The sequence below is a fragment of the Sus scrofa genome, chromosome 5 (assembly GCF_054392235.1).
Source record: "Sus scrofa isolate SSC_HxYL_T2T_F1_AM1 chromosome 5, Sscrofa_HxYL_maternal_Yorkshire_Landrace_v2.0, whole genome shotgun sequence".
Taxonomy (NCBI): domain Eukaryota; kingdom Metazoa; phylum Chordata; class Mammalia; order Artiodactyla; family Suidae; genus Sus; species Sus scrofa.
Genome location: NC_139387.1, coordinates 19,903,779 through 19,928,747, shown reverse-complemented (window position 1 = coordinate 19,928,747; position 24,969 = coordinate 19,903,779). Strand labels below are relative to the sequence as shown.

The following is a 24,969-nucleotide window of genomic DNA, read 5'->3' as shown; positions in this document are numbered from 1 at the left end:
GTGCAGCCCTTAAAAAAAACAAAAAGACCAAAAAAAAAAATAAGATGAAATAGGGGCAGAAGAAGGAGAAGAGAGGCAGGAAGGATGGGAAGAAGGCAAGGGCACCTTCTCACAGCCCTTGAGGCAGAGCTGCCCTTGACCGTGGCCATCTCCCCTCTAGGCTCAGCTCCCAGAAGGAGGCCTTGGTGCCCAGCGCTATCCTAAGTCGTCTGCATTCACCACCTCGTGTGGGGGTGCTATCTTCATCCACATTTTATACATGAGGACAGAAGTTGAGGACCCTGCCAGAGGCCACACCAGCGGTGAGCAGCCTTGAGCCCAAGTCTCACTGTTCCAAAGCCAAGGGCTCTTGGTCTTGACCATCTCTTTCCTCTCCAGCCTCTGAGGCAGTGGGATGCACACAGCAGGTGCTCCATAAATGAGCGATCAAAGGCAGGAAGCAGGGAGAGCGGGAGGAAGAGAAGATAAGCAGGTAGCAAATAAATAGTCAAGGCGCTGTTTTCCAATGCCAGGCTGGCACGCCGCCCGGGACGGCTGCCCTACACCCGGGAGCCCCGGGCCTGCGCTTGCCTCATCTTTTCCAGAAGTATGTAAGCCCAGCTACGTCAGCCTTCAGGTATGCACTGAGGTCGCAGTGAGAGGCAGAGCTCTCTTGCTCTCTCTCCTCTCTCTCTTTCCTCCTCGAATCCGCCCTTTCACAGGCTACCTTCCCACCCCCAACCCAGCCAGCCATCCCAGCCGTGCCCCCCTCCCCTGGAGCCAGGCCCGGCTTGGCTGGGAAGCCTGTGACAGCCCCCTCGGCAAGGTAGATCCCAGCCCAGGGAGGAGATGGGTGCGTGGTGCCGGGGGAGGGGCGGGAGCCGCATCATCTAACAGGTTGGTCGGGCTGGGAGGCGTCCCGCCCTCGTGGAGCTAATGAGCACTGTGCGACAGGTGTCTGCTCCTCAGTCCCCAGCCTGCCCTGCCTGCGACCGGAGTCAGCCGCCACCACCCCTCAAAGGCTCCCTCACCCATCCCCGCGCCCTGCCCGCTCCGGGGCCCGGGGCCCGCGATGGCTTGCCGCTCCTGTGTCGTCGGCTTCAGCAGCCTCAGCAGCTGTGAGGTGACCCCGGCGGGTGGCCCCCGGCCTGAGACCTCAGGATGGGGCAGCTGCGGGGCCCCCGGGCCGAGCTTCAGCTCCAGCAGCCTCACAGGCTGCTGGGCGGCTGGCACCGTCCCCAAGGTGACCGTGAACTCCAGCCTGCTGGAACCCCTGGACCTCAAGGTGGACCCAGCGATCCAGCAGCAGAAGCACCAGGAGAAGGAGGAAATGAAAGCCCTCAATGATAAATTCGCCTCCCTGATTGGCAAGGTGAGCAGAAGTGGGAGGGGGGGTCCCCAAAACTAAGGCCCGTCAGGTCTGGGCAGGCGACTGAGCGCAGTATTTCTGGAAGCATCATGCCCCACCCCCGCCCGCAGCCAATGGGGAGCCGCCACTGCTAATTCCGCGGGCTAACTCCGAGCAGGGAGATGCGGCGGCAAGTGCCTGCCCCAACCTGATGTGGGCGAGAAAGGAACCCCAGGGTGGTCCCTGAGGGGTGTCTGAATAATAGTGTGCTGCGTGGCCTGGGGTCGCCTCCCCGCCCCAGGGGTGGACTAGGGAGAGGCTCTGAGTGTGACCAAGAGGATGCGCCCAAGTAGGAACAGCTGAAGGAGGCCGGGCTGCAGTCAGACTCCAAGGTAAATGGACAGGGGGCGTGCAGGGTGCCCAGAAGGAGGCTGCGGAGTGAGGGTGCCGCTGGGGCTGTCAGGTGATAGGAACGTGAGGAGCTGATGCTGCAAGTCAGAAACAGGTGGCCAGCCAGTCCTCCCTGTACCCACCGCAGGAGAGGATTCAAGTCCCCGGCACCCTACTTCCTGGACCCCGTTGTCATGGCCAACTCTCTGGTCTGGGCACAGGTCTTCAAGAGCTCGGAGAAAGTCCTGTCCACCTCCCAAAACTCTCCTCACCCACCTCCTCCAAGAAACCTCCTGGCTCGGCTCCCCCCCTTCCACCCGGCCCCGCCCTGCCGGAGAATAATAGTCAGATAGTAGCAGCTGCTGTTCCCGAACTGCTCACCGTGTGCCAGGAACTGTGCTGGGGGCTTTGTGTACTTACCCCTATTTCCTTCAACCTTCAGAAAGAAATCATCTTTATGCCCATTTTACAGATGAGGAAAACTCAACCTTCTTGTCCCTTCCCTGTAAACCAGAGCCCCATTCTTCTGCCCCTTCTCTGCCCCTTTGATCTCCCTACCTCTGTGTCCCTCTGTGTGTGGCTAGTGTCCCCCCACTAGTTGGGCACCCACAGAGAGGGGCAGAGGGAAGAAAGTAACATGGCCAGAGCATCTGCTTGTGCCTGGCTCTGCCCACACTACCCAGCACCCCGCAGTGGCTAGCTGGGAGATGGAGCAGCCCAGAGGTGAAGACCCAAAGCCAGCAGTCTCCGAGGTGAGAGTCCTTCCTCCCTTCCCCCACCCCCATTCCTGTGCCCACACCAACATTCCTGCACCCACACTTGGGATGCCCGGGCTGGGGGGTGTGGAGAGGAAGTGACAACTAGAGGACAACAGTCCTCTGAGGCGGAGCATCCCCACCACCGGCCCGGCCGGCTGCACAGAGCCGGAACTGCTGGGCGGCCACCCTCGGAGAATAGCCCGCTGCCCTGGGGAGGCAGGTCCCTGCAGAGCCACCTCCTCTCCAAACCCAGCTTAATCCCTTAAAAGGAATGCTTCATGAGCTATGTCATTTGGCTCGGACGGGTGGCTTTTCTCCCCGAACGCCAGGGTTGACATCATCCTGTGCCTCTGCCACGAGGACAGGAGGAGGGGTCTGGGTCCTGTTCCCAGAGCCAGGGCGATGCCCTCTGAGATCCTTAGCAGAACTGGAACTTCCCAACCCTCAAATCCGAGCCTTGGCCTTGAGACGGGTGCTCTTCTGGATGGGATGCCAGGAAGCTTTAAGGCCAAGAAGTCCCGGCTGATCTGCCAGCTCTATGGAGAACATGGGTTAGTTAGTTCAGGTCGCTCCCTCTCTCCTTGTAAAGACTGTGAGGACCCAAGTGGAAGTGGGCAGGGGCCAAGGAGATGAAATCTGCAGGTGCGTCACGGGGTTTGAATCCTGTCTCAGCCTCTGACCTGCTGTGTAATCTCAGACAAATTAGTTAACTTCTCCGTGCCTCAGTATATATCAGTGTAATGGGCTTGTCAGAATCAAATGGCATCATTTTCAAAAAAGCATTTATAAAGCCCATAAATGGACCTGGCCCAGGGAACCCTTGAACCCTGGTAGTCCCTGCCACACAGGCACCTGCAAAGAAGAGGGGAGGGGCCGGCTGGAGGGAGGAGTGGAAGAGCTTCATGGGTAGGGGTGCATCACAGAGCTGGAAAGAGAGGCATGGGCCTCAGGATGAGAGGCTGTCACCAGGGTGGGGGTGGGGTCCTGGCAGAGAAGAGACAGGCCGGGCAGCCCTCCAGCTCCACATCCTCTTCTGAGCCCTCTGAGGCACCAAGAGAAACCAGAGAGCGCTGAGGAGGAGGTGGCAGCAGGGAGACCCCCCAGGAGTCCACCAAGGGGGCCCTGCAGCAGTGTTGATCCTGCCACTTGCAGGCTGTGTTTCCTCAAGAAAGCCACTTACCCTCTCTGTGCTTCAGATTCCTACTCTGAGGGTAGCCCTGAGCTTATGCCAGTGGAGGGGGGAATTCGCAGCAGCAAGAGAGGAGGCAGAGAGAGGCAGGGAGAGGGCCATGCTGACATCCAGCAGAGGCCACTGACTGGGCCCTGTCACCCTCACATGCAGGCACCAGAGGGGATGGAGCTAGGACAAGAGAAGGGACTGCCAGGGGTGCCCAAGGAGGCTGCAGAGAGGGGGCCCAGGTGGTGAAGGGACCCTGAGGCTCCTTGGGTAAAGCCCAGTTCTGGCTGGAGGCAGGGGATGACACCTCCTCCCACCTGAGGAATAGGACCCACAAGCCCCAGGGACGTGACTCCTCAGTCAGGCTGGTCCCTGAAGGCTCCCAGGCGGTCAGCCTCCCTCCTCAGAAGGGGTCCCAGCCCAGCCCGGGCTGCTCAGTCCCCTCCACAAAAAGTACATCTCTCCCCATCCTGCAGGCCCCTGGAGTTGGGTCACAGTTAGTTCTGTGCTTATGGGCCTCAGTTTCCTCATCTGTAAAATGGGAAGCAGGTAGACCAGGGGCTGGCTCTCTGAGGCCCTCCTATAGCCGCTGCCTATGATCTCAGGGCAGGGGGTCAGCCAATGATCTCAGGGCAGCAGAGGGCAGGGAGAGGAGGTCAGTCAGGTGGGGAGGAAAGGGAAAGAGTGCTCAGCAGCCTTGACAGGTTGGAGGCAGTTAACCTAGCACCTCACAGGGTGCCAGGACTTCCCGCCCTCGCCCTCCCCTTCCGGAGGCCTTTGTTCCCAGAGGGAGGAACCTTTCTGCAGGGAAGGTTCTGGGTGGGGGATGAGTTTCCATCCCCACCCACTGAAAAAACAAGCAACTCCCCCAAGGGCAGCAGGGGGGAGGGGGCTTCCCTGGATCCCCCACGACCCCAAACACCCCTTGGCTGGACTGGCTGGCCAAGGGCCCCATCTCCCAGGAGGCAGGTACTAAAGCCTAGGGGCGTAAGGTTAGACCAAGGGAAGAACTTCCTGGTCTAAAGGGGTTTGTGTTGCTCGTGGGTGGAGAGAGGAACCTCACAGCTCTCCTCTGACCCCGCCCTCAGTGTAAACACGGGGCTCCTACCCATCAAGACGCAGGCAGGTGGAGTGAGCAGAAACCAAGCTCCCCACCGGCGATCCCTCACACACACAAGCAGGACGGAAACCCTCTTGACCACATCCCTACTGAACCTGTCTGGCTGTGATGACAGCAAACTGTAGGCTTAAAGTCGGCTTCAAGGAGAATTTACCAGCACGAACGGGAGTTAAGGAGAGAAACGACAGCCCACAAATGCCACGGTCCCGTATTCCGCAAGTGCCAAAGGTGCCTTTCCCAGGGCACCGGTATCCCAGGAAACCTGTGGACATGGGCAGAGTTGAGGGGGAGGGGGGGGGACAACTGGCACCCAAATTCAGGAGGAACAGAACTTTGAGGTCAAGAGTCAGCAGCTGGCATCAGATGGGCCTGTCTGGGAAGCTTGGTGACCAAGTTGCTGTGTGACCCTGGACAAAACACCTGACCTCCCTGAGTCCGTGCCCACCCCCCGACCCCCCCCCCGGCCCCCATCTCCTCCTCTGTAAATGAAGGGTGCAGACTGGCTGATCCAAAAGGTTCCTAGGAGTTCCCGGCTGCAGCCCAATGGGGTCAGCTGCAGCATCTTGGGAGCGCTGGGGCGAGGGTTTGATCCCCAGCCTGGCACAGTGGGTAAAGGATCCAGCATAACGGCAGCTGTGGTTTAGGTCTCGATGGCCACTCAGATCTGAGCCCTGGCCCGGAAACTCTATATCACACGGGGAGGCTGAAAGAGAAGGAAAAAAGAGGGGGGTGGCTCCTGGCAGTGGTTCTGGCTCTTTCAGGCTGTGATTCTGGGAGCTGGTGCCAGCAGTGGACAGAAGGAGGTCCAGCGACTTGCCTGTGGTCACAGGGAATGTCACCAGGCTGGTTGTCCAACATCATCAGGACAATAATAGGCTGCACTGTCTAGGAGCCTGGCCCCAGCCACCCCTCCTGCCTCAGTGGCCTAGCCCTGTCCTGGACACCAAGGGGGCAGGGACCCCAAGAGGCGAGCAGATGGCTCTCAGTCTGCAAGGGAGGGGGGCAGCACAGGACAGAAGAGGAGCAGATAAGCTGAGGGCCACATACTAGAGGGAAGTGGGGAGCTCCCAGCCAGGGGAGGGGCTGGATGGTGCAAAAGAGAGTGAGTGCCTGCGAGGGGCTGTGCCTGGACAGGACTGGAGGCGGGGGCAGGGGGCAGGCTGGGCTGGGCTGAACTGGATGGAGGGAAGGAGAAGACTCCAGAAGGACCTTGCCAGCCTGCCAGCCTGCCGGTGGCTGAGGAGGGGGGTCGGGGGGAGGAACCACAGGAGCCCCTGCAGAAGTCTGAGCAGGAGAGTGTGAAGGACGCAGGATCTGAGAGGAGCACAGGGTCCAGAGCCCTCCCCATCTTTGTCCCCAGGGCAAGCCTGGCCCTAACCAGAAGCAGAAGCCAGTCCTGGGAAGGGCGGCTGGGTTCCCAGGGCCCACAGAGACCCTGAAACTGCCTGGAGGCCTATGTTGCCGTGTTTCAAAGATTCTAAACCCAAACTGCCTGGATTCCACACCTGGCCCTGCCACTTGCTCATCACGTGACCTTTGGGCAAGGTACTGAGCCTCCCTGTGCCAGGTTTCAGTGTCCATAGAGTGTAGCTGATAAGAATACCCACCCTGCAGGGCTGTTTGGGGATTTAACAGGTTAAAGACGTCCAGCCACAGAGGAAGGCCCGGCATGCACTGCAGGAGTCTTTGCTGCTTACTGCTCCAAAGCTCATCCCCGGGTCCTTCTCTCCACAGCTAGGCAGGGCGGGTGACATCACCCCCGACTTCTAGCTGGGGAAACCGAGGCTGGGAGAGGCAACAAGTCCAGGGCTGTTGGGAGGATTAGCACTAAAGAACCAACCAGGCCCTGCCCCACTGAGTGTCCAAGGCAAGATGAGACCGGACTTGGTGAGGTGGGCAGCAGATGGGCCTCTGGCACCCATGTGCCCGGGAACCTCCCACCCAAGCCCCAGGGAAGGCCTGGAGAGCCTGTCTCATGTCACATTCCCGGCTTAGTCCCTCTCCCGCCATCTAGTTGGCCCCGCTCCTCCTCCAGGAAACCTTGGCTAACTGGCCCCACCTCTCTCAGATTCCCTCCTTATCTCACCATCTTCGGTGTGAACAATCAGTAATTGGAGATGCCATCTGAAGGCGCTGAGCGAGGCCCCAGTGGGTGTGCTCTGAGCAGATGAGCAGATGAGCTGCCACTTGCATGGAGTCCCCGGGGGAGGGGGGGCCATGCTGGCTGGGCCACGCCTGGCCCTCTCAACCCCAGCTCTCCCGCTCTCCTAGGTGCAAGCCCTGGAGCAACGCAACCAGCTGCTGGAGACCCGCTGGTGCTTTCTGCAGAGCCAGGACTCGGCCGCCTTTGACCTTGGGCACCTCTACAAGGACTACCAGGGCCGGCTACAGGAGGAACTGCGAAAAGTGAGCCAGGAGCGAAGCCAGCTGGAGGCCAACCTGATGCAGATGCTTGAGAAGGTGGAGGAGTTTCGGATCAGGTAGGGGGCGCCCCGGGGGGAGGGGGGGGCTGTGGGCCTGTAAGGAGGATGGGGACCATCCTGCATTCTGGCGCAAGGTCTGGGTGCCCAAGCCAGAAAAAGAGGAAAATTCTTTTTTTGTTTTTTGTTTTTTGCTTTTTGGGCCACACGCGGCATATGGGGGTTCCCAGGCTAGGGGTCGAATCGGAGCTACAGCTGCCAGCCTACACCACAGCCACAGCAACGCAGGATCCAAGCCACATCTGCGACCTACATCACAACTCACGGCAACACAGGATCCTTAACCCACTGATCGAGGCCAGGGATCGAACCTGCAACCTCATGGTTACTAGTCAGATTCGTTTCCATTGCACCACAATGGGAACTCCAAAACTTCTTTAAAGAACAATTCTTTTTACTCCACGCTAATTGAAGACCTGCAATGTGCCCACAGAATTCTAAATATTAGGAGAACAAGGCAGTGAACCTGCAGCTATCCCCTCAAATAAATAGTGACCCTTACAATGAAGTCAGTCTTGTAGTGGCTGACAGCTAAGCCCCGTGCTTGCTTACTGGCCCTGGGCACCGTCACAGCCTCTGTCCCCTACCCCTTCCTCTTATGCCCATAAACACACTGGCCCTCACTGGTTCAGCAGTACTGGCCCACAGGTCCCGCTGACAATGGGAAACTGGTCACTAGCCAGACAACAGATGAGCTACTTCTTTGAATGTATCATGGGATTTTGATCTCTCATGGGCTGGAAAGGGAAGGGGGTGGGTGTAGGCAGGGGGCAGAAATGATGGGGTTTACTTGCATAAAGAAGCGATCCCCCAGAGTTCCCGTTGTGGCTCAGCACTTTGAGAACCCGACACAGTATCCATGAGGATGCAGGTTTGATCCCTGACCTCACTCAGTGGGCTAAGGATCCGGCATAGCCACAAGCTGCAGCATAGGTCAAGGCTCAGACCCGGTATCAGCACAGGCCAGCAGCTGCCGCTCCAATTCGACCCCTAGCCCAGGACCTTCCATATGCCACAAGTGCAGCCCTAAAAAGGAAAAAGAAAAAGAAGAAGCAATCCCTCTAGGTAATGTGTGCACGACCTCCGGGGTGGACTCGGGGGGTCTAGAGAGAAGAGGAAAACACAGCTCCAGCGTGCAGGATGCTTTCATAACCTAATGGGACAGGAAGATGGGGAATAAACAGCTAGAAGGAAGGATGGCCCAGGCTCAGGCATGACTTGGCCCCTGTGCAAGGGGGTTTTGCCCCGCCCACACCCCTCGCTAGCTCCATGGCCTCAGGCAAGGTGCTTCCCACGCCAGCTTCAGTTTCCTTCCATATGGAGTGGGAACCGTGATGGTTGTGACCAAGCTAAGGCTGGTGTGAGACTTCAGTGTGGTGCCCGGCGATTATAAATGGCCACTCCCTTGTCCCCTGGAAGGCTGAGTGCTCAGCACACAATGGTCTTTGATTCAGGTTTGTTGAGCTGAACTGACCAATCTACAAATGTGCCTTTTTTTTTTTTTATTGTCTTTTTAGGGCTGCACTCACAACATATGGAAGTTCCCAGGCCAGGGGTCGAATCGGAGCTACAGCTGCCGGCCTACAGCCACGCCACAGCCACACAGGATCTGAGCTGCATCTGCCACCTACACCACAGCTCACGGCAACGCCAGATCCTTAACCCACTGAGCAAGGCCAAGGATCGAACCTGTGTCCTCATGGATGCTAGTCGGGTTCATTACCACTGAGCCACAACGAGAATTCCCTGAACCGCCCAATCTAGGAAGGAAGTAGCTCAGAGGAGAGGTGGCCCTCTCTGACCAGACACTGGCCAGGGCTTCAAAGACAGGGAGGCTGGGCAGAGCAGAGAGGCCAGTTTCCCTGCAAGGGGCCCCCAGCCAGGGTGAGGGAAGGACAGGGTATGGTGGAATCCCCATCCTCCTCCTGCGGTGCTTGAGCCACACCCCAGCCCTGTGATATGAGGGGACGCCCAGAGTCTCCAGGCAGCCCATCAGGAGGCCAGGGACCTGGGCTCTGGCTGTGGCTCGCTCACTGCCTCTGCGCATAGCCGCCCCCTGCTCAGACCACATTCAGAGGGGCGGATGCTCTCCCGTTCCAGGGACCTCAGTTTCTTCATCTGTGCATGGATCTGGCTGGAATTTCCCAGCCAACTGGCATGATCAGCAGCCCTGTCCTGGGCTGGTCCTCGTGGCTGGGCCCTGCCCTGACCTGGAGGCCACCTCTGCCCCAGCCCTGCCCTCCCAGTCCTAGAGAAACACTCAGGGACCCTGCCCTTTCTGACAGCAACAAGAGAAATCATGCCAGGACACCGGCGCCCACGGCTCCATCCACTGATACCTCACAGGTCTTTGCCCGCAAAGGCTCAGAGAATGGCAGAGCTGGATGGGGACTTGGGTCCTCCTTCGATGGAAGGAAAGAGAGGCCCAGAGAGGGCAGAGGCTTGTCCTCAGTCACACAGCCGTGTGTCCTGAGCCCCATCCCTAACCTCGCCAGCTACCGTGTAAGGCTGCTCCCATGACAGCAGCCAGATCACATCCAGGGAGGCACTTTGTAACTGGAAGCTCTATACAAACACTCCTTGTTGTTTTAATCTGGCTCAGCCCCCTCATTTGGCCTGCTGCCTGGTTTCCATCTGCTGCCTGATTTTACCATAGAATCTCAGGGCCTCTCTTCCTCTCTCTCTGGGTTAGGGACCCATCCCTGTTGGAGGAGGTGAGGCTGGAGGGTCTCTGGGTCTGCAGGCTAAAGCCAGGGAAGCTGTAGCCTGGCTGTGCAAAGCCTGGGGCCCCTAGGAGCCAGAAGGCGCCAGGCCAAGCCCTGGCAGGGAGGGGTGTGCCTCGCTTGTACAAGGCCAATGAGATCAGCTTCACTCCTGGATAAAAACAAGTTTGGGGGGGGCGCCATGCGGGGGTACAGGTGTGACAAGCTGAAAAGGGCTGAGAATGGGTTTGGGAGCTAATGGCTGGCAGAATGGCAGGGAATTGGGGGTGCAATGGGGGGAGATGGCACCCCATAAGCCTGTCAATGGAGACCTCCAAAAGCCTTGATGCAGCAGGGACCCTAAGGATTGGCTAGCTAACCCTTCCATTGACTAAGGATGAAGCAGAGACCCAGCAAGGGGAAGCCACTTGCCTAAGGCCACACAGCAAATGCGGAATGCCAAGTACAATTGTGTAAGCTGTTCACTGCACAAGGGCATCTGGTTAAGGAGGGGAATTGGGATGGAATTGCAGGGGAGTTGATGAGAAGGGAGAAGGGATGACTGCACAAAAGACTGGGAAGGGCGGTGGGAGTGAGGAGGTTTGGTGCCTCAGAGCCCCCCCCCCCGCCCCCCCACTAGACAGCTCTCCCCAGGGTCCTGCGTCCAGGCAGGTGAAACTCTGCTAGCCAGAGGAGGGGGAGAAGGGGAGAGGTTGGGCAAGGGGCTTGCGTGGGTGGCCATAAGTGGAAGCTTCTCAACTCAGGGCTCCACAGACCCCTGTCCCCAAGGCAGAGAATTTTTCAGAGGACTCCAAATTCCAGAGGGAGGCCAGTTCGAGTCAGCCCAGCCCTGAGGATTTGTGAAGGTCGTGCAAGAACTGCCTGCTCACTCTGCAATGAGGCTTCCCCACAGTTTCTTTCTGGAAATGCTGAGACAGAGGGGCTAAGGGCCAAGGCCTGGGGTTGGTTGGAGAGAACTGAGCTCAGATAACAATAATAGCAAGAGCTTTAATGGGTGCCCAGCACTGTTGTAAACACTCTATGTATTAACTCATTTAATCCTCGAGACATTGCTATTGGAGTTCCCATCGTAGCTCAGGGACAACAAACCCGACTAGGATCCATGAGGATGCGGGTTCTATTCCTGGCCTCACTTAGTGGGTTAACGATCCCGAGTTGCCATGAGCTGTGGTGTAGGCTACAGACGCAGCTCGGATCCTGCGTTGCCGTGGCTGTGGTTCAGGCTGGTAGCTGCAGCTCTGATTCGACCCCTAGCCTGGGCACTTCCATATGCCACAGATTCAGCCCTAAAAAGACAAAGGGGGGGCATCACTGTTATCATGACATCGTGACAGAGGCACATATCAGTAGCCTATCCAAGGTCACACAGCTAGCAAGAAAGCCAGGAATGAAGCCCAAATAATCTGGCTCTGAAGCCTGATGACACTACACTAGCTTCCAAGCCTTTCTCTGAGCCTCCATTTCCTCATCTGTGAAATGGGATCCGCAGCACATCCTTGGCTGGGGGCTCTGATAGTCACAGGAGAGAGTGCAAGCTTCTTGGGCATTTTGTTCGCCCTGGAGGCCCCAGATTGCAGAACAGTCTCCCTGGACACCCTGCCTCTCCCCCAGGTCACTGCATTCTCGGAGCCCCTCGCAGACTCTCAGAAGCCGAGGCAGTGGCCAGGGAGAGTGTGTGCCCTGTACACTGAGTTTCAGAGACCCAGGTGCCCTGCAGGCTCTCGGCCCTGGGGTCTGCTCCCCTCAGCCCTTGGGTAAGCTGGTGGAAAAGGAGGGTGGCAGGTCCAGCTGGCTGACGTGGACCATGGGAGACGCTGCCCCATCTGTGATATCAACCGGGGCAAGCAGGCGGCTGTAATTAGAGCTGCTGGTGATTCAGGCATTCCCTGGAGAGGAGGGGAGCAAACAGGAAGCCACAGAATCCCACATCCACTGGCGCAGGCTGGGCTTCAGATGGGAGCGGGCAGCGGGCAGACACCTACGGAGGGAGCCAAGAGGGTAAGATCAGGGATCCAGAGATGCCCTCTCCCCACCCAACAGTCTGTGTTCCCAACACGAGGTGGACTTGAGTAAGAAGGAGGTACATCTGAGAAGAGAGGGAACCCACCTTTGTGGAGTGCTAACAGCGCCCATCTGTCATCGCAACAGGGGTGGACTTCCAGCGCCCAAGCACACAGCTAGACAAGGGAGGGGGTGGAGTTACGTGCCACCAAACACAGCGGGGGCCCATCTAACTGCACCGTCTATGCTCTTCCTGTTCTCCCTCTCGAAGGAAGAGGACACAGTGTCCTACTGTCTAACAAAGCAGAGGGAAGAAGGATAGGGCTGCGGGGAAGGGAGGGGTTTGGAGAGGATGATGTGTCAGCAAGATGCTCAGAACAGTCGCAACCAAAGGCACAGCTTGTTTGAAACAGAGACTCTCAGAGGAGGAGATGGCGGGAAAAGATGAAGGAACCAATGTCTGGGTGAAAGGGCTGCACAATCAGGAGAGGCTTCCTGGAGGAGGTGAATGTGGAGTGGAGCCAGGAAAGAGGCAGATGCCAGTGGGAGAGGAATGGCTGATCATCGGGAAGGAGGCAGCAGGGGGAGTGGAATGTCTGCTTCCCCAGAGCCAGAGCTAGGGGCTCTGTCACAGGCAGAAGGGTGGTGTCATAGAGACAGAGGACTGCGTTCATCTAAATGAAGGGGCTCCTTTTTTCCTAAGTGGCGCAAGGCACAAATACGACTGCAGAGGCTCTGGGCTCTATGACCCCTTGCCAAGTCCCACCACATCCAGCTGAGCAGCCTCTCTCTGTGTGTCTCTCCCCTTCTCCCCATCTCCCAGGTATGAGGATGAGCTCTCCAAGCGCACAGACCTGGAATTCACCTTCGTCCAGCTGAAGAAGGTAGCTGCCCAGCCTGCCCCAGGGGCTCCTTCTGCCCTCTTTCTCTCGGGATCCCCAGGCTGAGCCCCAGGACCATAGGCAGGGAGATACGTACCTGTCCCCACCCTGCTTCTCCTCCCAGGTTCTGAGCCAGGTCTCCTCTGGGGATCACCCCCATGTCACCCAGGAAGCAAAGCACCCCCCCACCCCTGCTTCGGGACCGCCTCCATTCCCTCTCCCATCATTCACTGCTGCTCCCACCCCCAGGACCTGGATACAGAGTGTCTTCGAAGGACGGAACTAGAGACCAAGTTAAAAGACCTGCAGAGCTTTGTGGAGCTGATGAAAAGTATCTATGAGCAGGTGAGAATTCAGGGTCAGGGTCCCACAGAGCCAAGAACAAACTGGTCCATGGGCCAAGGATGCAGGGGAGGCAAAGGCATCTGGTGGGGTGTGGAAACTTCGGCAGGACTCACTGTTTCCCACCACAGAGGTTAACGCTTTCCTGAACGCCTTGGTGCAGCTATCTGTAATCTGACATAGGAGTTCCCATTGTGGCTCAGCGTGTTAAGAACCCGACTAATATCCACGAGGATGTGGGTTCAATCCCTGGCCTTGCTCAGGGGGCTAGAGGATCCGGTGTTGGGGTGAGCTCCGCTCAAATCTGACATTGCTGGAGCTGTGGCATTAGGCGGGCAGCTGCAGCTCTGACTCAGCCCCTAGCCTGGGAACATCCGTGTGCCATAGGTGCGGCCCTAAAAAGCAAAATAATAATAATAATAATAATTTGACACAGACCCTCATCACTCATTTCATGGAGGTGGCAGATGCCCACAAGGCCTGTCTCAGGGAGAGCCCTGCCTTCATGTGTTTTGGAGCCCTGAGAGGGTGCAGGAGACTAAGACATCCAGGGAAGCGTCAGGAGGTGGCCTCAGAGCAGGAAACCAAGGGGCCCTGAATGGCCATTCTTACTGAACTAATCTCTCTCTCTCTCTCAACCTTGCAACCTAAATTGCAGGCACCCACGGTTCTAGCTCTGGGGGGCTTGCACTGCACCCTCTGCCATGTGGGGCCTGGCAGGGAAGATCTGTAGTCAGATTCTGTGGTTCCAAGATCGTACTAGCTTCTGCTGCACAAAAATGACCCAGTAAATGCAGACAGAGGCGCCTCTGACACATTCTCATTTGTCCCTAAGTTCTCAGCTGAGCCTGGGGGCAGTCAGTGGCCCAGCAAGGCCTGTCCCACTGCAGATGGGCCCTACCACTCTGCCTGCTGAGCATCCTTTGAGCATGTGTTCCCTGCTTTGTATCCTCTGTTTAAGGCTGAGGACCTGATGGGGGTGATGCTTTGATTCAGCTATGAGCAGGCAGGACCATTGTTGGGAATGACAGGGCTTGGCAGCCTGGGTGCTACAAACCACTGGTGCCAAGCTATGGCAATGCAGCCCAGGGCAGAGCAGGGATCAAAGGCACTGCCGCAGTCAGAAAGGGCTGCTGACCCCAGCTTCATGGCCTTGTCCCGTGGCGAGGGAGATTGGGCCTCGTGGTGGCACGTGGGCCTCACTGCTCTCTCAGCCGGGGCTTCCGTGGGCTGAGACCTGTCTGAGGCCATGGGAGTCAGCAGAGCAGAGAGAGCCTCACCACCCTTGCCCACGGCAGGGAGGCAGCCCTTGTGGGCAGACCACCCAAAATGCTTCCTGTCCCTGGCATAGTTCCCCACAGCCTGGCCAAGTCAGGGCTGACCAGGCCACCACGCCTACTAAATGGCTGGGGTAGCGGATGAGGCAGACATCAGCAGGGCCCATGTTTAGAGCCTCTAGTCCGCCCTGCTCACCCACATCTCAGCGAGCCCAGGGCCAGGTGGAGGCCCTCTAGGTGTGGAAACGTAGCTGAGGAAGACGGGGCATAACCAGCCATATACCTGAGCGTTGCTGGAGGCACACCCGCCAAACTTCCAGACCTCCGTCCCAACAGCCAGGCTGGGGACTCCATCCAGACTTACCAGCCCGAGGGCCCCCTTCCCAACGCTACCATTTTTTTTTTCCAACATTTCTGTGACTTGGAACAAGTTATTTCTCCTCTTTGCACCTTATTTTCTTCATCTGTAAAATGAGGGGAGTGAGAGTAGCAGACTCGTCGGGTTATGATGGGAGAAATCCATTCATTCACTGATAAGTGTGTTGAAACTGATATCACAGCAGCGAGCAAAGCCCCTGCTCTCAGGAGGGCACAATTCGGCTCAGAGGGGACAGGTAACAGGCTGGTAGACGCATATCTGGATAAGATCACTTTGGAGAATGCAACATCGCTGGCATGCAAAGAAACCAGGTGATGCCCTAGGGCCAGAGGGAGGGGAAGCGTCAGCCCCCAGCCAAAGGGGTGGCTCAGAGGAGGTCTAAGCGAATGAAGGACCAACCCGGGCAGATCTAGCCCAGCAGAGATTTGAGGCAGTTTCGGCAGAAGGGAGAGCTGTGCAAAGCGCCTCAGGCAAGAACAATCTGGTCCTGGGAGAAAGCAGCAGTGATGGCCAAGGCAGAGCGGCTTGGACCAGCCCAGGCAAGGCCTGGGGCCCTGGATGGGGCGTGGCCCTTATTCTAAGCATGATGGGCAGCCCATGGTAGGGACGAGGGGTGGCTGCTGCTGCAGGCGGGGTGAAGGTGCGTTTGTGCTGTGGAGGGACCGCTGTGGAGAAAGGGCCACAGTGAATGCAGGAGGTGCTCAGTGCATTTATTTTGTATACACACACACACACACACACACACACACACACACACACTATATGTATATATGATGGTATATACACATATATGTAAGTATTATAGTATATACACATATATGTATAGTATGCATAATATATAAAATATGTTATGATATGTATTTATATATGCATGTATATAGTATGTGTATATATATATTTTATATATTATACATATTATGTTATATACCATATTAAACATATATATACTGTTTAATACTATAACATATACCATATTAAACATATATACACTATGTTCAATATGGCATATAACATGATAATATGTTATATGCCATATTAAAATATATTAATATATTAAAATACATTATATGTAATAATGTATTGCATTATTATTACACATTATACATAATAATAGTTATTATTGTTTTGGGAGGCAGAGAGGTGGCAAGGTGGTGTCAGGCAGTAAAGTTCAGGTCTCTCTCCATGTACCTCCACAGGCTGAGACGGCAACACTGATCCCTTGCTAAAAAGATCCCCCACACCAGTGGGTCTCTAAGCCAACACTGCCTAGTAGAAAAATAATTCAGGGAGTTCCTGTTGTGGCTCAGCGGGTTACACACCCGACTAGTTTCCATGAGGATGCAGGTTTGATCCCTGGCCTCGCTCCGTGGGTTAAGGATCCGGCATTGCCATGGGTTGTGGTGTAGGTCGAGGACACAGCTCAGATCCAGCATTGCTGTGGCTGTAGTGTAAGCCGGCAGCTGCAGCTCCGATTCAACCCCTCGCCTGCAAACTTCCACATACAGCAGGTGTGGCCCTAAAAAGAGGAAGGAAGGGAGGGAGGAAGGAAGAGATGAAGGAGGGAGGGGAGGAAGGAAGGAAAATTCAAGCCACGTAGGTAATTGGAAGTTTTCTAGCAGCCACATTTTTAAAAAAAGCAAAGAAACAGAAAAAATAATTTTAATATATCCCACTTAGCCCAAAAGAGACAAAATATGGGTATGTAATCAATATAAAAAATGAATGGGTTATTTCACATTTTTTTCTCATTCCAAGTCTTCAAAATCTGGTGTGTATTTCACACCTCCAGCTCATCTCAGTTCTAACTGGCCACATTTCGAGTATTCACGACCACATAGGAATAGTGGCTGCAGCATCAGACAGAGCAGGTCCAGGCAAAGAAAGGTCCAGCCACGGCCCCTTCAGGTGGAATGAGAACATGGTGGAAGGTGAGCAGCCCCAGGACAGCTGGACACTGGTTTCAATTTGGAGCAGATACCAGAAAAGCACTGCTCTATAGGCCCACCCTAGTGTCCCAGGAAACAGCCTTCCCCTCTCCCAAGACACACACACACACACAGACACACAGACACACACGCACACGCACACACACACGCACACGCACACACACGGTCCAGGATAAGTTATAGAAAGCCATTCTCAGAAGTCAATGGCCAGGGAGTTCCTGTCATGGCACAGGAACTGACTAGGAAACCGTGAGGTTTCTGACTAGGAACCGTGAGGTTGCGGGTTCGATCCCTGGCCTTGCTCAGTGGGTTAAGGATCCAGCATTGTCGTGAGCTGTGGTATTAGGTCACAGACTCAGCTCGGATCTGGTATTGCTATGGCTCTGGCGTCGGCAGGCAGCAACAACTCTGATTAGACCCCTAGCCTGGGAACCTCCATATGCTGCGGGTGCAGCCCTAGAAAAGGCAAAAGACCAAAAAAAAAAAAAAAAAAAAAGAAGAAGTCAATGGCCAGAGGTGCTCAGGGCCTCATCTACACACTGTAGCCTCCCAGGCAACCCCCTTGCTCCTCACCTCTCAGGACACAGGCTGGTAAGTGGCCCCCGGGGCTCCCATTCCCCCTCAGCTTCCAAATTACAGACCAGCTCCCAAGTGCACTTGGTCCGGGCTGCGTCCAGCCAGAATGCCACCGCTCCACCCATACATAAACCCTGCTCCCAGGGACATTAGCTACGGAATCCACTGACAACCCCCTGCAGCCAGGCATACCTCCCGGGATGCTGATCCCTGCAAAGAGGACCTGGCATGTCTGAGCTGCTTTGGCGCCTGCCTTCGTGGTGTCTCCAGTGGCTGCTCTGGCCCTGGACACTTCATTCTGGCTCCATTGCCTTTACCAGCCACAACAGTAGTTTCCTTAGCTGTTGTGTACCATTTTCCAGGCTCTGGGCTGAGTCCTTTCCAGATGTAATCCCATTTAATCTTCCCAATAAGCCTCTAAAGTAGGGATATTGTAACTAAGAGAGCATGGACTTTAGAGCAGCTTGGATTTGAATCTTGGCGCGGTAATTATGTGAACTTAAGCAGGTTCTTTAGCTCTTTATACCTCAATGTCCCTGTCTGTGAAATGGGGAGAATAACAGCCCGAGCTCACTGGCCAGCTGGGAGCACTTATCTTGCCCACATATTCTAAAGCACTGACAAGAGTGTCTGGCACATGGTTAAGTATTTAATAAGTGTTAGTTGTTTTCAGTTCTATAACTATACCCATTTTACCAATAGGAAAACTGAGGCTCGGCTACAGTTAACGACTTGACCAGGGTTACCCAGCTAGTAAGAGGCGGTGGTATTCAGAGCCCAGTGCCATTAAGCACTAGATTTTACTGAGCAGAGATTTTACTCAGAGTCGTCAGCATCTTCGCTGACCTGGGGTCCCACAGTGAGGGTGGTCACACACCTGGCAGCCTCCTCGGACTCTGGCTCCTAAGAGAAGCTCTAACCTGTACCTCGGCTTAATTCTTGCCAAGCTGGAGGTGCACATCTCTCCAGGAGCCCATCTCATGTGGCATTTCCCACGTGCACAAGCCAGCATTGTCATGCCCTCTGCAGCCCGGCGGGGACCCAGCGTGTCTGAAGGTGCAGGTTTTCTAAACCTCCGTTTCATGCTTCTGTTGACCATGCTCATGCTTCCTCTGCCTCTTTCCAGAAAGGACCTGAGGCTGCCCCATCAGCCAGGTTTCGTCCCCGCTTTTGCCTCAGGGGTGCCCTGTGTTCTGACGGTGCCCTGGCTGTCCCCTGGCCCATAACAAATGTCACCCTAGGCCTGGGCGAGAAGTGCCCCCTGGAGAGCTTTATCTGGAACACCCCAAGCCCACCAACCCCCACAACATGGTGATCAAGGAAGCCCCAAGCTGCAAGCTCTGACACTGTTTGCAGCCAAGCCCTGGCTGGGATGTTGGTTCTATTTGGGAAATGTCACTCTCCAGTGATGACCCCAGGGCCAGCAGAGGTGCAGCCTGAGTCTGTAGGCACCATCACCCTTCTCCTGGCACAGGCTGGGGCCTCCCCCTGTCTTTGCTCAAAGATCTCTAAGTTCATTTGAAGAGCAACTAAAACCCTTTATCAGGAGACCCCTTAAAGGGCCACTGGCCACCAAGCAGAGTCCTCCCAGCTCCAGGGTAGAGATAGGTTTGCCTGCTGCTGCCCAGGCTTCCTGTTCCAGGAGGCGATTCTTATCACCAGGGATGCTTAGGAAGCAGGTTCAGACAGGGGCGAGCAGATGGGGCAGGGTGGTGGGGGACGGAGGGGGGCAAGGGGGGGTGGCGACCCTCCTCAGTGGCCCGCAGCTGGTCATGTGGCTCTAGCTGACCTGCCCCATCCCACAGTCTACAGCCACAGAGATACAAGCTGCAGGGCACAGGTAGTGGCCTCTGCAGGTACAGACTCCAGAGGTCCAGCCAGCACCTGCCCGAGCATAAAGACATGTGGAGCTCAGGAAGGGGGTGCAAAGTCAGGAACCAAGATCGGAATGTGGTCAGGAACCAAAAACAGAATCTGGATCTGAATAGGCCTGGATCTGAGTTGATGCAGAGCCAACTGCCACTTCTGGGGAAACACACGGGCCAGAGGAGCATGTTAAACACCAGCACTCAGGAGTTCCCGTTGTGGCGCAGCAGAAATGAATCCGACTAGTATCCATGAGGATGCGGGTTCGATCCCTGTCCTCGCTCAGGGATCAGAGGAAACAGAGAGTAGCCCCCTCTCCAGTCACCAGGGGGATGGAGGGACTACGGGGACAATGGCAGCTGAGGGTCTCGTACCCCCGACCAGCCCTAAGCCCCCCAGGTCTGTGTCCTACCAGGAGCTGAAGGACTTGGCAGCCCAAGTGAAGGATGTGTCGGTGACCGTGGGCATGGACAGCCGCTGCCACCTCGACCTGAGCGGCATCGTGGAGGAGGTGAAGGCCCAGTATGATGCCATCGCAGCTCGCAGCCTGGAGGAAGCAGAGGCGTACTCCCGGAGCCAGGTTAGGGGCTGGCCGGGCAGGCTGGGAAGACACAGCCAGCACAGGGGGCGCTGCACCAGCTGAGGCTGCCGGCAGCCCTGGGGGCTGAGATTCTGGGAGACGGGGATGGGGAGACTGAGAGAGAGGACGAGCCCTGAGTTCCCAGGCAGGAAGTGCTGTACCAGGCCCCTGGGGCGACGGTACAGGGGAAAGCCCGCCGTCTGCACCCTTCAGAGGCTCACAGGGATGCTGCCACCTAGTAGCACCAGGCCAGGTGTGGGCATGGCCTGTGGGGCTCAGTCTAGGGGCAGCCAGAGAGGCCATCCAGAGACGGACGAGGTGGGAGCAGGAGGGGAGGAGGGGGCTGGTGGCCTGGGAGTGGTGGGCCCCAGAGGAGGAGGCAGGGCTGGGGTTTGAGGAAAATGGAAGGACGAGAAGCCGGGGGTGCTGGGGGGGACACAGGGAGCTGGCCCTCACGACTCCCTCCTCCACGCCCTCCAGCTGGAGGAGCGGGCCGCCTGCTCCGCCGAGTTGGGGAACAGCCTCCAGAGCAGCCGCAGAGAGATCGCTGACCTCAACGTGCGCATCCAGAAGCTCCGATCCCAGATCCTCTCCATCAAGAGCCACGTGAGTGTCTGGAGGACCCACCCGGGGGGTGGAGCAGGGAGGAGCGCGGCACTCACACACAAGCACACATGCTCACACATGAGGCATCCACGCAAGCCCTGGCTGAGTGACCCTTGGGCAGGTCACTGAGCAGCCCTGTGCCTCAGTTGCCTCCTCTATCCCCCTAAGATGGCTCTGAGGATCACATAAGCTTTGCACTTGAAAGTGGCTGGGACTGTTAGGGAGCCCCACCACACACACCCGGAGCCCACTGCCTCCCCCCCAACCCCTGCCCCAGGCCCCGCTCCCACTATATAGAGAGAAGGGAAGGGAGGCCTAAGTAAGTCCCAGCTTCCAGCCAGGCTGCGCCATCAGAGAAGTGCCACCCTGTACAGACAGCTGGGACAGGGTCCTCTGGGGGCTTGTCAGACATCTCTCTTTGGAGGCCTTAGGAAAGGGTCTCCTTAGGTCTAACTGAATTCCCTCTTGCTGCAGTGCAACTCATTACCCCACGCAGGAATGCCCTGGCTTAGCCCTCCCTCCCACACACACCCCACCCCCACCACCAAGCCCTTGCCGGCCCTCCCCCACCCATGTCGGCTCACTAATCCCTTTCCTCTCCCCTCCTGGCTGCAGTGCCTGAAACTGGAGGAAAACATCAAGGCAGCGGAGGAGCAGGGAGAGCTGGCCTTCCAGGACGCCAAGGCCAAGCTGGCCCAGCTGGAGGACGCCCTGCAGCGGGCCAAGAAGGACATGGCGCAGCAGCTGCGCGAGTACCAGGAGCTGATGAATGTCAAGCTGGCCCTGGATGTGGAGATCGCCACCTACCGCAAGCTGGTGGAGGGCGAGGAGAGCCGGTGAGGGGCAGGGTGGGCAGGATGGGGCTGGGGGAGAGGGAGGACCGGAGGACCAGCCTCATAGAAAACAGCCCTCCCCCTCTGGCATGACACTGTGAGCCTGGCAGGCTGGGCTCCTGTCTCGCTCCGCCATGTACGAGACTGGGACTTCCATCCAATTCCTTCAGTTCTCAGTTTTCCTGTCTGGAAAATGGACTGATCATTAGCATAGCCCACCTGTGGTGCGACTTGATCCCGCATGCAAATGCCTGTCACAAATAAGTGCCTCGTAAATGATGGCCATTCATGTGCGGGAGAAGGGCAGAACCCAGAGAGGACAAGCTGGCTAGCCAGGGTCACACAGCAAGGCAGGAAATGACAGCCAAAAGTTGCCCTCCACCTGCCAGTCTCCGGGTCCCCGGTCTCAGGGGAGCTTAAGCCACAGGCTCCCTTCACGCCCCACCATTTCCTCCTCCCCCAGGATGGACTTGCCCTCGGCCACCATGGTCAGCGCTGTGAAGTCCAGATCCAGAACCGGTGAGCCTGCCTGCCCCAACAGACCACGGTGGGAGGGGGAGGCTGGGGGGGGGGATCATGGCCCTAAAGGCATCATTTAAATGGCTCCCAAACCTCCAGCCCCTTCCCTGCCCCACCCCTTGTGTTCTCTGTAGCCACCACCAAGTCCGGCCTCTCCAGAGCCCCCTTCCGGAGAAGGAAGAACAGAAAGGGCCCCGTGATCAAAATCACCGAAATGTCAGAGAAATTCCTCTCACAGGAGTCAGAGGTCTCCGAGTAAAGCTGCTGCCCGGATCCCAGGAGCCCCAGCTCACTCCCGGCAGCAAGAGGGACTTAAGCTAGACTCAGCAAAGCGGCTTGGAGCCTCTAGATTGGCAAGGGAGGCAAACCCGATCCTGAACTGAAAAGAGGAGTCTTGAAAACAGTGACTGCTTTTTTGCGGGTTGCCAGGGATGGGACAGGATTGTCACCAGCTCTTCAGAGCCACTCAGCTCCGTATCAATATCTCACCGCCCTGTCCTTCAACCCTCCGGCCAGAGGTTTTCCTGAATGGGTAACCTGGAAAGGGGGTCCGTTTGCCTCCACCTTCCGGCTCCTCTGAGGTTCCTCCCCCAGCAGAGGGCTCCGACCGGGGTCCCTTGACCCTTTGCCCAGCGCTTGCCCTAAACGCACATCTCAAGCCTTGGCTTGCCTCTGCCTCGGAATGGAGGCAGGCGCCCTTGCTGACCCAGCCCCAGCCAGCCACAGACCAGGGGCTGATGGGGACTGCGTGGGCACCCTTCTGTATCTGGAGTTCCTGGAGAGGCTGGGTGCTGAGGACCCCTGGCTTTCCTGCACCACCTGGGCTCCCCAGAAACTGACAGTATTAGGGAGCGAGGGGAGGAGGTGCCCTGGGTGTTTGGGACCTGAGCTCAGAACTCTGAGCTCACCCCAGACCCCTGTGCCCCTTCCCTCCTCCTGTGAGTCCATCCCAGCAGGTCACAGTCAGAACTGGACAGCCTGTCCAGCCAGCTCCCAGCACCTTCTCTAGAAGCTGTTCTTGCCATGACCAACTCCCTAGGGGCTTGGGGAGCCAGATGACAGCCAGAGACCAAACCAGGTCCCCCTCTCTCCTCCTTGCTGCCTGGGGTTCAACACCTTGCCTGGGATCTGAGCTCTCCTGCCCAGGAGTTTCCCAGCCTCAAACCTGGCTTGGGAAGTTCCTGTTGTGGCTCAGCAGCAACGAACCTGACTAGTATCCATGAAGTCTCAGGTTTGATCCCTGGCCTCGCTCAGTGGGTTAAGGATCCGGCGTTGCCATGAGCTGCGGTGTAGGTCGCAGACGCGGCTTGGATCTGGCATTGCTGTGGCTGTGGTGCAGGCTGACAGCTGCAGCTCCGATTTGATCCCTAGCCTGGGAACTTCCATATGCTGCACGTTGTGGCCCTAAAAAGACCAAAAAAACAAACAAACAAACAAAAAAAACCCACTTGGTTTGGGTGCACCAGATCCTGAAGACCATCTAGCCCCACCCCTGCCATGACACCCCAGCCCATTTCCCATGAATTCTACTCCTCAGGGTCTCTGTTCTCTCCATGGCCCAGCAGCCTGGCCCTCCCCTGCTCTGCCCTACACCTGTAGGTTAGAGCCCCTCCCTTCCTCCCTCTCCACCCCTCCTCCCTCCCGCCAGCGGGGCCATGAAGAAGGCACTGTCCACTCAGGTCTGGGAGCTTCTGAGCCCTTGAGGTCGGGCTGGGGAGCCCCACCCACAACCGAAGAGAAATTCTGCAGCGACCCAACCAGAAGATTTGGGGCTGAAAGGAAGGCTCCTCTTTCCTCCTCTTGCCTCTCCCCTTCCCGGGCTTATAGGGGCTCCTGGCAGCTCCCACCTCCCACTCCATAAGCCATCTTCTCTCCTTCCCTCTCCCTACCTGCCCCTTGCCTCTCCTCCTCTTCTACCCCAGCCTTTGATTCATTCATCTTCTTTTCCAGGACAAGGTGGCCCAAAGCCTGGGCCCGCTCTTAGGCCCTTAAGTCCTCCAGGCCTGTGGGGGGCGCTGAAGGGCTACTGACTCTCAGGCTGGAGGGAACTCCGACATGTACTCATCCCTCCAGTCCCCAAAGGGTGCTGATTGCTGCTTTTTCTTTGCCTATTTATTGGTTTCCTAAGGGAGCAAGTCCTAAGTGGGGATACAAGATATAAAAAGTATATATATTATTTTTTCATAACTTATGTGGCTTTTAACTTATTGCTTCCCTTCCTGTTTCTGCATAATCAGTGCTAATCAGTGCTACATATTACGCTCTCTGGATAGACAATACATATCCCAGCCGCCCCACCCGACTGGCTGACTCTCTTAGGGGAACACCCCCTTCTCCCTGCCTAGGGATGAATAAAGTGCTGAGATTTGTTCATGGATAAAGCTGTGTGTCTGTTTGTACCTCCCCTCTCAGGATCGGACAGTCACTGGTCCAACAGGTTGACCACAGGAGCTTTGGGAATTCTCCAATTATGAGAAGAGAAGTCCAGGGACCTAGTTGTCCCTTCAAACCAATGCACTTTGGGCACGAAAAGTCCTCCTGCCCCGCCAGGCTACAAGGAGCCTGTACCAGTGTTGATCTATGTTGCCAGCACCTCCAGACATGCCCAGGCACCACGTGGCCGCCCCAGCAAGCCCAGACCCAGGAGGATTCCCCACGTGGCTGCATGTTCCCTCTCAAGCACTTCTGCCCAACTGTGGGGGTTGGCACAGCCCAGAATATATTCTGTTAAGTACAGGCCTAATCCTGCTGAATCAAATTCTGAATCAACAAACAAGGATTGAGGGCCTTCTCCAAGCCCAGCCCTACACCAAGACACCTACGAGCGTTCCCCACCCCTCCACCTTGAGAAGCTCACCATCAGGTCAAGGCAGGAGCCCTCAGTTTAAGACAGCCATCTTGGACTTCCTGGCCAAGGGGAGAAGGGAGAGGGGAGAGGGGCTGGTGTGGGGAATCAGAAGAGGACAAAGAGGTGCCCCAAGGACAGGAATCTTGGGGTGAGGGAGGACCTTTGAAGCATTCGTGTCCCGGCTCACCCACTCCCTGGAATGATACCTCGAACAGAGCCTCAGTTTGCTCATCTGTAAAATGGAGCCCCTAGCTTCCCACCTGCCTAAAAGTGTGTTTGGGGATCTGACAAGATAGCTGGGTTCAGAGTTCCCATTGTGGCGCAGCAGAAACCAATCCAA

The 24,969-nt window shown here is 56.7% G+C and overlaps 1 protein-coding gene across 4 annotated transcripts; it reads left to right on the top strand.

The window, feature by feature from the left end:
• The first annotated feature begins 946 nt into the window (after positions 1 to 946).
• On the top strand, positions 947 to 24,162 carry KRT80 (keratin 80). Of its 4 annotated transcripts, none has more exons than XM_021091680.2 (9): positions 947 to 1,351; positions 7,044 to 7,252; positions 12,800 to 12,860; positions 13,107 to 13,202; positions 19,659 to 19,823; positions 20,304 to 20,429; positions 21,045 to 21,265; positions 21,726 to 21,781; positions 21,916 to 24,162. In XM_021091680.2, the coding sequence occupies exons 1-9, from the start codon at positions 1,052 to 1,054 to the stop codon at positions 22,038 to 22,040; spliced, it is 1,359 nt and encodes a 452-aa protein (XP_020947339.2). In that variant the 5' UTR covers positions 947 to 1,051; the 3' UTR covers positions 22,041 to 24,162. The 4 variants fall into 4 exon arrangements, with proteins under 4 accessions (XP_020947339.2, XP_020947338.2, XP_084811903.1 ...); XM_021091679.2 differs by having other exon boundaries at positions 21,881 to 24,162; XM_084955777.1 differs by lacking the exon at positions 947 to 1,351 and adding an exon at positions 1,406 to 1,719.
• Positions 24,163 to 24,969: the final 807 nt, after the last annotated feature.

Excerpts from the sequence above, each read along its gene's own strand:
- KRT80 (XM_021091680.2), top strand. The coding sequence starts at position 1,052 with ATGGCTTGCCGCTCCTGTGTCGTCGGCTTCAGCAGCCTCAGCAGCTGT. Across the intron at positions 21,266-21,725 it reads GTGGAGGGCGAGGAGAGCCG|GATGGACTTGCCCTCGGCCA; the intron begins GTGAGGGGCAGG and ends CTCCTCCCCCAG. Across the intron at positions 21,782-21,915 it reads GAAGTCCAGATCCAGAACCG|CCACCACCAAGTCCGGCCTC; the intron begins GTGAGCCTGCCT and ends TGTTCTCTGTAG.